This window comes from Chelonoidis abingdonii, chromosome 2, assembly GCF_003597395.2.
Source record: "Chelonoidis abingdonii isolate Lonesome George chromosome 2, CheloAbing_2.0, whole genome shotgun sequence".
Classification (NCBI taxonomy): Eukaryota; Metazoa; Chordata; order Testudines; family Testudinidae; genus Chelonoidis; species Chelonoidis abingdonii.
The window spans coordinates 139,794,468-139,810,703 of NC_133770.1; the positions used below are offsets into that span (position 1 = coordinate 139,794,468).

At 40.7% G+C, this 16,236-nt stretch overlaps 1 protein-coding gene across 3 annotated transcripts in view; it reads left to right on the forward strand.

Moving 5' to 3' along the window:
• The window catches only part of TRIO (trio Rho guanine nucleotide exchange factor), a 457,553-nt gene that overhangs the window by 383,039 nt on the left and 58,278 nt on the right, over window positions 1–16,236 (forward strand). For all 3 annotated transcript variants that reach the window (XM_075062688.1, XM_075062687.1, XM_075062686.1), the window contains exon 35: window positions 15,095–15,387. In XM_075062688.1, the coding sequence (XP_074918789.1) occupies window positions 15,095–15,387 (293 nt within the window). The remainder of the gene's footprint in view (window positions 1–15,094; window positions 15,388–16,236) is intronic.

Genomic DNA, 16,236 nt, shown 5'->3' on the forward strand with positions numbered 1-16,236 from the left:
CCCAGCCAACAGTCTCAACTCTCCGGCTGCCCACCTCTGACGGCAGCGCAGAAGTAAGGGTGGCAATACCATGACCCCCCTAAAATAACCGTGTGACCCCCCCACCCCCGAAACTCCGTTTTGGGTCAGTACCCTGAATTTGAGAGATGCTGGTCTCCCCTGTGAAATCTGTATAGTATAAAGTAAAAACACGCAAGAGACCAGATTTCACTAGGGGAGACAGCATTTCATGGTCCATGACGTGTTTTTCATGGCCATGAATTTGGTAGAGCCCTACTTATGACCATCTGTTTCCTCTTTTTCACTGGGTGTATATTCAGTATGTCACTAATCTTTGTCCTCTCTCACTGGATCAAAACTATCTGTGTTACTTGGTATGTTCTTGCTTTCATACTCTGAATCATTCAGGATGAATTTCTAGGGATTTTCAACAGCCTGATTTATTGCTGTATCTGGGTGCTGAGGGGTAACACTCAGGAATAATCAGTGGTAAGATTTTTATTTTTTGATGTTCAAAATGGTGTAAGTGTGGCCTTGGAGTTGCATCTTAAATCACGCAGCTAGAATGCCAGGAATGGACAGTAAGCGTCTCCACTGAATTTCTAATTAGGAAGAAACTGTGTAAGTAGTGATTTTTGTCCATAGAGAGTATATTGACTTTGGAGGTGCCTCTTGCATTGTCAACCTTTCATTCTTGTTGATTTCAATATATATCTGCATACTATTTCTTTTTGTCACATGTTCTCTTGATTCTACCAGCGATATCAGTAGAGAGCTTTCTTCGTGGGGCATTCTGAGAAGAGAGAGGCTACATTGGATCAACATTCAATCCTCTCCTGAAATCCAGACCACATGTTCAGTACACATTTGGCAGATCATGTATTTGTTTTCCATCTCATCAATGAAAAATTGAAGAATTTAATTCCCTTTTACTCAGCACCAACAAATACTTGTTTATGCATCTGGCCTTCTTGAGCTTCACTGTCTCTTTGTTTCATACGCTTTCCTCTTCTCCTCCTCCTCTGCCACCGCTGCTTATTTCCTTCCACTGGTATAGAACTCCTGGATTGCATGAAAGATGCCCTGATAGAAATTATTACCAGTATACCACTTCTTCTGCTGTTGAATACTGACTCCCTCAGTCATACTCTTACAAACAGTGACTGGACACATAGATAGTCTTTTGACTAGTTTAGTTCAGATGTTTTGGAATCTGAAATTACATATTGAAAGCAACCTTGTACAGGTTCCTCTGATCAGCCTTCTTTGACTTGTTGTTGAGATTCTGCACACTTCTGTAGGCATGGCATGCATAGTGCTTGCAATGTTTTTACTAGTCTTTGAATTTAGTGATTCCTACGAGGTCTGTGCAATCTCTTCTTTCTTTCCTTGTCTTTCTCTGCTCATCTGTCATTGCTTGCTTTTAGGCCAGTTGTTGCTGAATGTAACTTTCCATGTTTATCTGTATTGATATTGATGTTCTTGTTATAATTTCGTGTTCTAGACAGTCATGCTCCATATAGCAAGGCAAGCTATTAAATTGCCTTGTGGTTATTTTTGTAGTGCTGCACAATTGTTTTCAGAGGAAAATAATTACTTGTCAGCAGAAACAGCTTTAAGAGGGCAGATAAGAAATCTTGGTGCCCAATAATGGTTGAACATAAATGCACCACACAGCTGCTTTGATGATAAAAGTAGAATAACTTTTATATGTAAACCTTAAATTAATAGTATTTCCTATTTGCATTCCAGGAAGTGCACTTTCCTACCAAGAAAGCAGCCATCTCTTTGATTGATACATAGCAGTTGTTTAACAGCATAGAGCATCCCTGCAAAACAGTTTAGGTCACGGTGAAGAGTATCTTGTCCAAGAGCAACGATAGTGGGAATACATATAGATGGAATTGCAAAAAACTACTTATCCAGGAGATGAGGCCAAATATACCTGCCCTTCAGTAATCATAGTTGAGAAGGTGCCAACTTAACACCGTGCTTAATGTCAGCATGATACTTGAATTATCAGCATTACTTCCTGCAGCACTCTGGGGTTTCGTTAGTTGCACAAAAATATTCATTAGACCCAGCTGAAATTAGCTTGTGAAATTGGATTTGTTTATCGGCCCGAGTGCTGTTTGAAAGGTCTTGTTTCTCATGAATTTGCACACATCTCTCATTGAAATGAATGGAGATTCTCTCTATATGCTTAATGGATAAATGAGCACTAACTATCTGATACACACAAAAAGATTTAGTGTCTTTATCTTTCTTTGTTTAAAGAAAAAAATATTAAGTTAGGACTCAGAGTACCATGTATGGCAGCTTCAAACTTCATAAATCAGATCAGTAGTTCGTAGTTGGTTTTAAAAAATGCAGTTGATCTCTTGTCTTAAAATTTAAGATTCCAAACACATGAATGAGAAGCAACCGATTTATACCTCAGACTATTTTTAAACAGTTGTCAGATGTGGCACATGATTTATACATTAAATTACTTACATATTAAATGTTAACTTTCATGATCCAGAGAACTGTATGAAATGTTCACCATTCAGTGGTCCTGGGGGAGGAAAGGCACATCTCAGGAAGCAGGTTTTTTAAATCTTTCAGTATACCTGGTCAGATACTTTAGCCTCCCTACCCTATGATCACATTTATAATGTGCAAGCAGAATAAAGTCCAGGCCAGCAATATATATACTTGGTGCTTTAAAAGGGACAGTTTGATAAAGCTGAAAGCAATTGAGCCAAATCAGCTGAGAGGAAGAATTTAATCAGAAAAATGGTAATTGGGACTCATTTGAGAACACCATACTACATGCCCAAAAAGACACAAATCAAGGAAGAAGGCCATACTGGTTAAAAAACCAACCTGGTTTAGAGGCGGAAGTAAAAGCAGCTATAAAAATAAAATCTATCTATCGATCGTTACAAAAAACAAATGGAAAAAAGGGTAAGTTGATAGTAATGAATTTCAATCAGGAGTTGGGAATTGTAGAAGAGTGATAAGGAAAACCAGGTTGACATAAGGAGAAATCTATGGTCAGCAATGATAAGGACAAGGAGGAGCTTTTAAAAAAATATTAATTACAAAAAGAATCCTGTCACTGGTATTGGTCCATTACTAGATGGAAATAGTATAATTGTCAGTAATAATTTAGAAAAGACTGAAGTGTTTTTTCTGTTCTGTATTTGGGAAACAAACAGATGGTATAGTTTCATCACATCCTTACAACACATTTTCTATTCCACTAGTATCTCTGGAGGATGTTCAACAAAAACTACTAAAGTTAGACATTTTTGAATCAGCAGGTCCAGATAATTTGCATCCAAGAGTTTTAAAAGAGCTGGCTGAAGAGCTCACTGGACCATTAATATGCATTTTCAATAAGTCACAGAGCACTAGTGAAGTTCCTGAAGACTGAAAGAAAGCTAGTGTTGTGCCAATATTTAAAAAAAGGTAAACAGGATGACCTGGTTACTTATAGGCTTGTCAGCTTGACATCAATCCCAGCAAGGTAATGGAGCAGTTGATATGAGATTTGATTATTAGAAAACAAAAGAAGAGTAATATAATGCTAATCAACATGGATTTATGGAAAACACATCCTCTCTAACTAACTTGATATCGTTTTGTTTTTTTTTTAATGAGGTTACAAGTTTGGTTGATAAAGGTAGTAGTTTTGATGCAATATGCTTAGACTTCTGTAAGGTGTTTGATTGGTACCACATGGCATTTTGATTAAAAAATAGAACACTATAAAATGTATATGGCACACATGGATTAAAAACTGGCTAACCGATAGGTCTTAAAATGTAACTGTAAACTGGGAATTATCATCAAGCAGGCGTGTTTCAAATGGTGTCGCACATGGATTGGTTCTTGGTCCTACCCTATTTAACATTTTTAGCCATAACCGGGAAGAAAACAAAATCATTACTGCTGAAGTTTCAGATGAGACACAAATTGAGAGAATGGTAAATAATGAAGAGGACCGGCTCTCTGATTCAGAATCATCCGGATCACTTGATAAGTGGGACAAGCAAACAATGTAATACAGATAAATATAAGTGTATGTACCTAGGAACAAAGAATGTAGGCCATAATTACAGGATGGGGGATTAGTGACACTGAAAAAGATTTGGATATCATAGTGGATAATCAGTTGAACATGAGTTCGCAAAGTGACACTGTGACCAAAAGAGCAAATGTGATCCTTGGATGCATAAACAGGGAAACTCAGATAGGAATGGAGAAGTTATTTTACCTCTGTATTTGGCATTGGTGCACCTGCTGCTGGTTCTGATGCCCACAAATTCAAGAAGGATGTTGATAAAGTGGAGAGGGTTCAGAGTAGAGCCACATGAATGATTAAAGGATGAGAAGTGATAGATTCAAAGAGCTCAATTTTAACTTAACAAAGAGAGGGGTAAGGGGTAACTTGATTACAGTTTGTCAGGATCTACACGCAGGACAAATATTTGATAATGGGCTCTTCAGTCTAGCACAGAAAGGTAGAACATGTTCCAGTGGTTAGAAGTTGAAGGTAGATAAATTCAGACTGGAAATAAAGGCATGCATTTTTGGCAGTGAGGGTAATTAATCACTGGAAACAATTTACAGCTGGTTGTGGTGGTGTCTTGACTATTTTTAAATCAAGGTTGGATGTTTTTCCAAAATATATGTTCTAGGAATTATTTTGGGGAAGCTCTCTGTCCTGTTTTATACAGGAGATCAGACTAGGTATTCACACTGGTCCCTTCTGGTCTTGGAATCTATGAACCCATCAGTGTCTCTTGGAAAAGTCTGGGAACTGTTCACACTGAGATTCAAACATCTTGAAATATGTTTAGTTTAGATTTTATGAAAGCAGACCAATTTCATAAAGAAAATCTGCAAAAATGTACTTTTCAAGAGGAGTTGAGAACATTTTATTTTTGTCTTATTTTTAAAGTACAGATCTTGATATTCTTGAAATTTCAGAATTAGAAATTGCATTGGGATAGCTTTCTTGCATCAAAAAGTACGTGGAAGTTTTGGTGTGAATCCTCTTGTTTGTGTAAACTTTGAGACTATAGAGTGTCCCAAAACAACATAGTATTTGGAGGAGGGAGGGGAGTTTGCTCTTTGTTTTAAAAAAACAAAAAAAAAACCCTGTCATTTAAAAGGTCAATCTGCTATGAATGTTATGTAAAAATGGCACCTTTTTTAACTCCCATCTGCTCCCTCTGTGTATATAGGCAAATAACTGTTTACTCTAGTGATTCTTTGTTTCCTCATGAACTGGTTTCTGTTGTTGTTTGTGCATTACTAACAAAACTGTATACTAAATTCCACCAATTATACCTGTGGAAGCCCATTATGTACAGATGATTTGCACAAATAAAATATCTTAGTGACTATAGAACACACATAAGGTGTCTGAATGCAGAGTGGAATAGAGTGGAATGTATCTTACTCAAGATCTAAGTTGGCCAGTGGAACTTTAATTACTAAACATGATGCATTAAAAGGAAAGAACCCAGCTTTAACTGTAGGATGTAAAATTTTGTTTGCGGGATTGGTGAATTTTATTTGTGCTTGCGAACACCCACTGTTTTTTAGTCTATTTTCATAGTATAAACACAGTTGAACATTCCTTTTAGGCAGAGATGCCCAAACTCTGGTGGTTGGAGCACTTTCTCTTGGTCCATAGAGAGTTGACAGGTCGCATGTTGTTTGCTGCACCTTGATTCAAGCCACTAAATTTAATTAAGTCAGCAAAGCCTTGAATAGAAAATTGATAGTCAGCAGAGGAACGTCATGTGAGGGGCAGTGATCCAGGTGATTTTGAATGGGAGGTGGTAGGTAGTCTAGAAGATTCCAAATGCAAGACCAAGATACTAATTAAAATATGGGCTACACAAAAGGAAAAAGATGAGAATCCCTACTTTTATTATTAAAAGCATGTGGTGGTTTGGTTTGATTTTTCCCCTTAATGTTTTATAAAATGTATTTGTTTCCTGTTTACCAAAAAACAGCCTTTAAATAGGAGAGAATTTGACCACTAAGTGCCAAAAGTTGAATAAAATGCCCTACCAACTCGCTCTCGCTTCCTATAAAACTGCCTAGCACTCAGTTGCATGCAGGATTTTGGATTTGGATTTCTATAGCGATGTGGTCTAAATTCCAGGGAGCAGAAACAGAACCCTCTCTGTTCATCTGGGAAAGTGGCCTGGGACGACAACATGCTTTTTTTCTAAAAAAAAATCTCTTAGCATATAAAACTGTCCAGCAGGCGTGAAAGGAAGGAGAGCAACTTTGCATCTAAAATGTGTTGGGGTTTGAATCTTGGTTAGTGACAATGACATGTTGAAAGCTGCCTCTGTGTGTGCAAGATTAGATAAAGGTATAATTTTAAAATAATTAAATGCAAGATCTTAATACCCACTGCTCTATGGAAAAGAGAAGGCGGGATCGGGGAGACGTGAAGAACAAATAACCTGAGAGATCATGAAAGGACACAGTGTAGTGCCTTAGACCTTTCAGACCTGTGCCACTCATTTATTTTATTCAGACATAGAGCATTTTGGTGCACCATTCGCTATTATGAAATGTTTTTGCAAACTCTGTCCCACCTTCCAAATTATTATTGGGGGCTCATGAGGAGCATGGAGGAAGAAACCAGTTTTATTTTCTAAAGTGCCTAGTAAAAGTAGACTCCAAAGTTTGGACTAATTTAGACATTTGTGACATTTTGTGCATATTTTAGTGGTTGAGATTGTATGTTTACTAGTGAATAATTGGGCATCATCTGAAAGGATTTTATATAGGACCTCTGAAGAGGTGAAAGAAAAGAACATATACAGCCTTTTTTTTCTTTCTCTGCCTTTGTTAAATAGTTGATGTTAAAAATCCTAATCATGTTGTTTGAAGACCTGTCAGATATCTCCTCTCTGTTAACAAGAGCTGTACAGTAGCTTCAAGGTCAGAATTCCAACTATAACCAATACTGATGTTATCCAGGTGATTACATTTGGTGACTGTAACTATTCAAAGACATTGTCTCAGTTCATTTCCTAGTGGACAGGTATCTACATTACAAAAGCCACATTTAGTATTAACAGACATCTCGTTGTCAGTTTTAGCAGAGAAATTAGGAGTAGAATGGCTTATGAGGGCTGAACTAGGCTCTCAAGGTTACCTCTGGAGGTACTATTTTCAGAGAAGAGTTAGGTTGGCGGTGGAGGATGGGCTCTAACTACCATAGCCAGTACAATATCTTTTCTGTGGTAGCAAGATTTTTTTCTGAGGTTCTCAATCCACCACCTTTCATTTGCTTATACTCTGTTTTAGAAAATGGAAGTACATTTTATCCAAAGATCAGAAGTGAAAATGTTTTCCAGTGCTACAGGATAGTTTGCCATGACTGGTTACAATACCTACAGTATGTGTAATAGCTACTGCCTATTAAGAAAAAAGGTAAAAGTATATATATGACAGCTCTAAAAGTGATGCATTGAACTGTAGGTTTCCTATTAGAAAATATTTTGGTTTACAACATAAGGCAGCTATAATATATAGAAATGTCATGGAGCATATTTCAGTATAGTACACAATTTGAAAGGAACAGCTGGTTTACTAGAGATGAATACTCAATATATTTGTGCCACTGCAGATGATTAGCATATATTTCTTTTATATATTGAATAATAGTTTCCAATATGTTGTAGGCTGGCTTAAAACATAGTTCAATGGAAACTACTGCAGTGTTTTCATGGTAAGGAAATTGTCCCTCAAAGAGTGAAGGGGAAATTCCACATTTGCAAGCATAATAAAAATGGCAATTGTGTGGTCCTTCAAGTGTCAGTTGCTTTTTTTATAGATGCTTGTTAAATATGAAACATTTTTAATGTTCTTTGATGTATATGAGAATATTGGCTTACAAAAGTAGTCTGGTAAAACTCAGCAGGAAAGAAACAAATTTATGCCATTTAGGAAAGTTTTTGAATGGTTGTACACATGGCTCCTTTCTTACCAAATGTAGGTCAGAGGTTAGAGCTACCCTGTGCATGCATGTCTGTGAATAAAATACATTTCTGTACTCCTTTCTCATGCCTCCCCAATATCTCTTGCCCAGTGAACTGGTACTGTGCCGCTGAGTTTAGTTTTGGTTGTTATGGACCTTTGTCATGAATTTTTATTTTTGAAAAGAAGAGCAAACTCTTCCTTCTCCAGTATCTCATTGACCTGGCACTGGTTTGTGCATGTTGGCCAGTTGTTTAATAGTGTTTTTGAAATTGCCAAAATTACATTTAATACATTAATTAGAACTAACAAGGAAGTTTGACATTCTAGACCGGGGTAAACTTTTTGGCCCGAGGGCCACATCTAGGTATGGTGGGCCACGAATGCTCAAGAAATTGGGGGTTGGGGTGCAGGAGGGGGAGAGAGCTCCAGCTGGGGATGCGAGCTCTCGAGTGGGGCAAGAAATGAGGAGTTTAGGGTGCAGGAGGGGGCTCCGGACTTGGGCAGCGGGTTGGGGTGTGTGGGGAGGGTGGGGGCTCCAACTGGGGGTGTAGATGAGGGGTTGAGGGTGCAGGAGGGGGCTCTGGGCTGGGACCAGGGAGGTTCAGAGGGTGGGAGGGGGATCAGGGATGGAGGTTGGGGTGTGGGAGAGGGATCAGGGGTGCAGGCTCCAGGCAGCGCTTACCTCAAGCAGCTCCCGGAAGCAGCAGCATGTCCCCCCTCTGTCTGCTACGTGGAGGCATAGCCAGGAAGTTCTGCATGCTACCCTGTCCACACACGCTGCCTCTGCAGCTCCCATTGGCCACAGTTCCCGGCCAATGGAAGCTCCAAGGGTGGCAGTTGGGGCGGGAGTAACATGCAGAGCCTCTTGGCTGCCCCTACAGATAGGATTCGGAGCGGGGACATGCCTCTGCTTCCAGGAGCCATGCAGAGCCACGGCACATGTGGAGTGGGGCAAGCCCCAGACCCCGCTCTCCAGCAGGAGTTCGAGGGCTGAATTAAAAAGTCTGAAGGGCCGGATGTGGCCCCCGGGCCATAATTTGCCCACCCCTGGTCTAGACAGCTTTCATTCTAGTCAGACTGGTCCCTAGGTTCATTAGTAGCAGTGTGGTGGTGTTGTTTTGATTAAAGACTGTTTAGATGGTGCGGACAATGAAACAATTGGACTCAGTTTGCTTTCTAAAGAAGTAGGAAAGTATGTTCCCTGTACTACTCTGACCTTAAAATACTAAGACCATTACAATGCAATATGGAAATAGTTAATCTGGAACAGAAAACTTCAAGTCATCAACTAGCTGGACATGGTTCATTATTAAAAAAAAAAAAATCAATTATTAATCACAGATGTCCAAGTTTCTAGGGTTGGTAAAGCTGGGAATAGGAGTATTCCAGTTTCCCCTTAACTTCAGGAATGTGTGTGTGCACTGGAGGTCATCTTATATTTCAGTTTGAGAGGGTCAGAATCCATGCTGCTTGCCCTTTTACTTTAGCTCTGTTTAAAAAAAAAAAAAAAAAAAAAAAGTTAATTCATGGACTTTCTGTGAACTCTCTGACCTCATCAACAGAGAAACATATGTGCGTTTACTTCAACTTAGGGGAGAGGTGGAATTTAATTGACTTTCTCTTATGTTTATGAATAGTCTAACAAAAAGTGCAGCCATTAGTAATTCAGGAAAGGAAAAAAAAAAAGCTCGAGTGGTGTCTGTATAAATTACGTTTCATTAACTTGTATTGTACCTGTGCCTTGCTAGAAATTAGTGTCAAATTCTTAGAACATAAACAAGAAGGCCAAATGTTTCTCTAAAGGGGAGGCTATGGGATGCTGGACAGGCACTTACTGGAAAGTTTTCTGTTCTTGGGACACAGTAAGGGCTAAAAGACCCAAAACTTAATCAGTCTGTTTCTAGTTACAAAGTCAGTGTTGTTCTTGCTTTCTTTTTGAATGCATATATCTATTCTTAGAGCCTGTATTACTGATAAAGGATTCTTGAGCAATCTTAGTAAAACAAATTGGTCAGCGGTCACAATAAAAAAATAAAACCACTTTTAGTTTAAGGTTCCCATGAAGAACTGTAAATGGTAGAGAAAATGTTGCTTTAATTACCTGGGTATATATAGCTAAACCAGGGTAGAATTTTTGAAAGCATGTGAGTGCCATTTTTCAAAAGTGAAAGTCAATGGCCCTTAGGGAGCTTTTTGATTATTTTAATCCTAATCTTTAACAAATGGATGTAAAATGATGAATTTTATGTTATTTTTGCTAATCAGTGACAGTTATCAATATAAGTAACCAGTTTCATCAGAGTTTCTGTTAACCATGCATTGCAGAGCCTGTTATCTTACTTAACATGAAGGGGATTAGAATTATGGTTCCGTATTTGTACCTGGGCTCTGGAGCCTAAGGTCCTGATCCTGCAATGGGAATGTTGTTACCAAATTTTCCCAGTATTTTGAGGTATGCTCATTTATTAAGGTTATTCTTCTGGGACGGGGCACCAGGGTGTTCTGTAACTCTATCAATCTACTGCTTGTGTCACTTGTGTTCTCATATGGAGCTCTATTTCTCCCTGCTGCAAGTTCCCTCCCAATGGAGCTATCCTGCAGGACCTAGGTTCCCCAGAATCAGGTGAACATACACATTAGCAGAGCGTGTTTGAGAGCACCGGGTTAATCAGCACTCCCAAGATAACCCCTTATATGTCCCTGGATTCAGTAGGGTAGGTCGAACAGCATTTCCAAGCTGTCACCCTCATATGCCCTTGGACTCAGCAGCTAGATCGAACAACACCTCCAAGTTGTCACTCTCATATGCTCTGGGCACCACACCGGAATAGAATATGCCTGAGCAGGGTGGGTTGAGCAGCACTTTCAATCTGCCACCCTCATATGTCTCAGGTTCAGCATGTCCCTATCCCCACTTTCATGTTACAATTGTTCTGGTAGTGTCCCGCTTGATGAGCAGAGCCCACAGGATTTCTGAGCACTGCAGGGATCTTTAGCTTAGGCAGGAGGAGCATTGCTGCAAAGTGAATGAGGAAGCCAAAAAACATCTGCGGGGGGACAGAGAGATAAACAACCAGCTTAACCATGAAAGTTATTTATTGCCAGGTAATAAGCATATAGGGGAGCCAAACAAACAAAACAGTTATAATATTAAATCTAACGTAAATTTGATTATAAAAGTCAGGTTTTGAGAACGATAACTAATCAGACAAGTTAGGGTCAGAAGGCTATACCTAGAGGGAGAAAGAGCTGTGTTCTCACCACTCCATGAAGCTTGAATTGATCGGGGTTCCCAGGTCGTGATGGTAGCTCAGGGTCTGGAGACAAGCAGAGCCCCCAGCACAATCAGTCAGGAGAAGATGATGTCCCAATGGAACTGATGCAGATTTTGGATCCAGGCATCAGAACACTTACTTGAGCATGGGTAGGGGGTTTAGTAGGAAAACAACAATGGTTCAAGGGAGAACACTAGATCTGTTTATGGGTAAACTGATGGCTCAAGGGAGTATACCATGGGTCAGCAAACTATGGCCCACAGGCTGGATCTGGCCCGTCAGGGCTTTGGATCCGGCCCGCAGGATTGCCACACCTGTAGTGCCACATACCCTGTGCTGCTCCTGGAAGCAGCTGGCACCATGTCCCTGCGGCCCCTGGCGGGGCAGGGCAGAGGGCTTCACACACTGCCCTTCCCTGCAGGCATGCCCCCCGCAGCTCCCATTGGCTGGGAACGGGGAACTGCTACCAATAGGAGCTTTGGGTGAGGTACCAGCAGGTGAGGGCAGCACACACAGCCCTCTGCCCCCTCCCAGGTCCGCAGGGATGTGATGCCGGGCATGGGGCCAGGGCAGGCAGGGAGCCTGTCTTAGCCCTGCTGTGCGCCGCTGCCATCCTGTAGTTGCTCCAGGTAAGCAGCGCCGGGCTGGATCCTGCACCCTGAACTCCTGCACCCCAATCCCCCACCCTGAGACCCCAGATGCAGCCCACGCCCTCTCCCATTCCCTAAGCCCCTGCCCTGAGCCCCCTCCCACACCCCAACCCCTTGCCCCAGCCCTGCATGCGATTTTCCCCACCCAGATGTGGCCCCCTAGGGCCAAAAAGTTTGCTCACCCCTGGAGCATACTAAAGTTGTTTTGTTCAGACTAGACAATAATAACTGCTCATTCCTGGCTGTGGGACGTGCTCCTGGGACGGAGCTCACAATGCAGTTAGGGAGCTTCAGTATTTTGGGTACCAATAAAGGATTTATCACTGGAATTGATCTGATAACTACTGAGCTGGGTGTGTGCAGGGGGGTTCATTAACATCTGGCACAGAGATCCCCCATCATGCAGTGCTTCCCTGCCTTTCTGGTCCCAGAGTTCCGTGTGGTTCTTGCCTTGGAGTCTCTGTTCTCCGTTCTGTATGCTAATGGGGATGCCTCCCTGTCCCATCTTCGATGCAAATGAGGCTGGGGGAGTTTCCTTAATCCTGTCACCCTTGTCTGGAGGGGTTCAGGTGTGTCTCCCACTGCCTTTTATGGCTTTTGTAAATCTGTCTTCTGATCGGTTTTGTTCTAGCAGTGGGTCGGGGAGGGAGGTCTTTCATGAGTCAGACAAGCTGGATATTGTACCCTGGTTCCCCAAGAACACAGAGCTGGTAGGTAACACTGCTCACATGCATAAAGTTGAGCAGCTGAGGAAGTGTTTGTATAGTTGCGCCCTAATTCTATAATCATTAGACAGATACATTTCCTTTTAACTTCAGTGGGAGTCTGCTTGTTTGAATAAGAACTGTGGAATCTGGTCCCTGGTCAGCAGCAACTGGGATCCTTTTAGAGTGAGACAATTAATTGTTGTTGGGAAGCAGCCTCGTGTTCAACCCTTGAAATGGCACTCGTACTCTGTGGAGTCAGCACTGAGGCTTCCTCATTGAGAGTGAGATCAGTATCAACCAATACAAACAATTACACTGAACCTTTAGTAAGTGGAAATGTAAGTGAACATCTGTAAGAGTTACAAATGAGTGCTTTGTGGTCTGCGGATGTGTGTGCACAAACAAATAACATACATTGTTCTAGTGAATTGCATACCCAGAGTTAAAATATCGCAGTGGTTACATGTCTGTTGCTACAGAGAAGATTGTTTGCCCAAGGATGTATTAGCAAAAATACAGGAAAATATTGAGATGGGCTGGAGGCTGGAAAATAAGCCTTATGCCAAGGAGAGATTAATAGAAAGGCAGCACATGCTCCCCCAGTGTCTTTAGTCTGTGAGATTGGCATCTCTGGAGCGGCTCAAGCCACACTTCAAAATAACCCAAAGCGGTGTTTTTGCATTCTTTCTGGATCCTTTAACTCTTCCTCCACATCAGATATGGCTCTTAATGAATAGTTTGCACTTAGTATTCTGCAATAGCTAAGCAGTCTGATGTGTTCTGTTTTGCAGAGCTGCTCCTCTGCAAGAAAGATAAGCTTACCCACGCTGTCCCTACCATAGTGAGAGAGAACACTGTTCTAAATTGCTTTATTTGTTCCCCACCATTTTTGGTGAAAGAATCCCTTTGCACCTAAGCTGGGTGGAAGGATCTGAGTATCTATACCAATCTTGGAGAAGGAATGCAAGGAGAGTGTTTAACTCCCAGCACTAAAGCCATCCAGCTAAAGGCCATTTAAGAAGATCTTTTCACAAACCTGGCTTTTAAAAATACACCTTTAGCGAAAAGGCAACAAAAAAAAAAAAAAAAAAAAAAAGAGAAAAAAACCCAACAGTTTAATGGAATCTTGTTAATACACTTATAATGATATTTGTAAGAGAAGCCTTCACATTTAAAAACAAAAACTGTATGAAAACTTACTTTGGCTAGGGGAAAAGTACAGACTAGCAGTACTAGCATTGCATAATGCAGTGGGTGTTTGCCATAGGGATAGTGTCCAGTCCAAGTGACATGAACCTCACTGGAAACTGCTGTTGATCTTATGTATATATAATTACTAGATGGGGGTCGGTGAAGAATTATCCTTTGTTTGATTGCAGAACCTCGGGCATTCTCAAGCAAAGAAACAAATATTGCTCATCCTGAGGTTTGAGCGTGGGCATATTTTCTTTTAAGTATTACTACTCATGCTGTTTCCTTTTTAAAAGTGTCAGATTAAAGCAAAAGATATTTAACAGGAGTTTATCTGAAGTCTCTTTCCCCTTCCCCTCCAAGCCTCCCTTCACCCTCCTAAATAAATAAATAAATCAGTTTGTCACAAAACTAAACAGAACATTTGTGGTGATTGTGCACATTGGAAGCTTGTGCTTATGTATATATGAGTGTTGAAGCTGAGTAAAAAAATTAACACATTTTAAGACAGCTTTCTTTTAGCATTTTAAAAATACTTTGCTGAATTTGTGCACATTACAAAATACGTAAAATTAGAACTTTTGATCAGTATATATGTGTAAATGGTAATCAGCAAAAGGCAAAGGACATGACTGTTAATGTAGGACAGTGTCTTGTAAGTGTTTGCTAGTGTATGAGTGGTCATTTACAATGCAGTGCTCTCTGATCATTGCACCAGTGTCAAGGGCCAAGACATTCTTAATTGATGTAACGATTTTGGTGCTCAAGTTAAGACATTTTGAAGGAATCTTGCATTCAGAGAGCCTGTGCTCATCACTTCCTGAAAAATGGTCCCTTTTAAGATGTCTTGAGTTGATCATCCAAAATCAGAGCTCATTTGAGAACTCTGGCCCTGATTTATAGTGGGGTTTTTAAGCTTCCTTCTTAATCATCAGATTGCATTAGCCATTGTGAAGGTCATTAAACTAGACTTTATAAATCTAGTCATTTGTTCCGCTGTGGCTAATGCCACATGGTCAGTGTAAATATTTTGTTTGTGCTGCATTTCTAGTCTCTTTTTCTCTTAGGAAATCTGACACATGAAAGGTACAATTAGAGTTGCCTCCTACTGTAATGTAAATATAAATAAATGAAGACTCTTTTTTATTTACATTTCGTATTTTACCATCAGTTTTTAAAATCTACTTAAGTTCTTTGCCTTGATTTTAAATTGCTTAGTTGTCAATATTTTCCTTCTAAAATATTGTTCACATTTTTTTCTCAGACTCTCTTTCAGTCTCCAGTAACGATGCCAGTCCTCCTGCCTCCGTAACATCACTTCAGCCCCATATGATTGGTGCACAGAGCTCCCCAGGCCCCAAACGCCCTGGCAACACCCTAAGGAAATGGCTTACCAGTCCAGTGAGGCGCCTTAGCAGTGGGAAGGCAGATGGACATGTCAAGAAATTGGCCCATAAGCATAAGAAGAGTAGAGAGGTCCGCAAAAGTGCTGATGCTGGCTCTCAGAAGGACTCAGATGACAGTGCTGCTACGCCACAGGATGAAACCATTGAAGAGGTTAGTGTTCAGGCAACTTTCTTATGGTTTGTAAATGTTGGACATGATTAAGTGCTCAGTTTTTGAATGCTGGGGGGCATCGCAAGATGGCACAACAGCTTATTTTGCTTCTGTTGCTTTTTGTACAAATTTGATTTGGTCAAGTAAAACGAAGTCATCTCATCCAGGTCTCTTGTGGGTGTGTTTCAGTTTTATGCAGCTATCAGTCCCATGTGTGTCCCTTGACTGTCATTCTCTGCTCAAGAAGAAGCTCTGTACTGGAATACAAGGGTTTATGCAGTTCAGTGTTAAGAGCATTAGCAGAGTTGTGTGGGGAGAGCGCTCTCGTTGACAAACAGAAAAGAGGATGGGGGGAAATTTACTTTTTAACCTCATCTCCCACCCCACTGCACCCCCAATCAGAAAAACTGACTTTCTGACACATGCTGAGTAACATCTGAGTAATGTTCTGATGATAGGCTTTTTCATGCTTCCCTTTTCTCCCTTTCTAAAGGTCCAGGAGGATGTATAGGGAAGGGTTATTAACCACTTTAAAGCCAGCAAATCTTGCATTCCTGCCTTTAGAAATAATGTGCATTTCATTAGTGCAGTGTACTGGGAAATAGCTGACTTCTCAAACCAAAAGGTGGTTACAATCAGTTACGTAATACCCTCATAAGCTTTCATTAAAGCAAAGGGAATGAGGAGGTTGTATCATGGAGTTCATGTCACAGATGTCTCTGCTGAAAGCCTTTTTCTTCCCCACAATTCATAGTTCTTCTTCGAGTGCTTGCTCATATCCATTCCAGTTAGGTGTGCGCGCGCCACGTGCACGTTCGTCGGAGAAACTTTTACCCTAGCAACACTCGA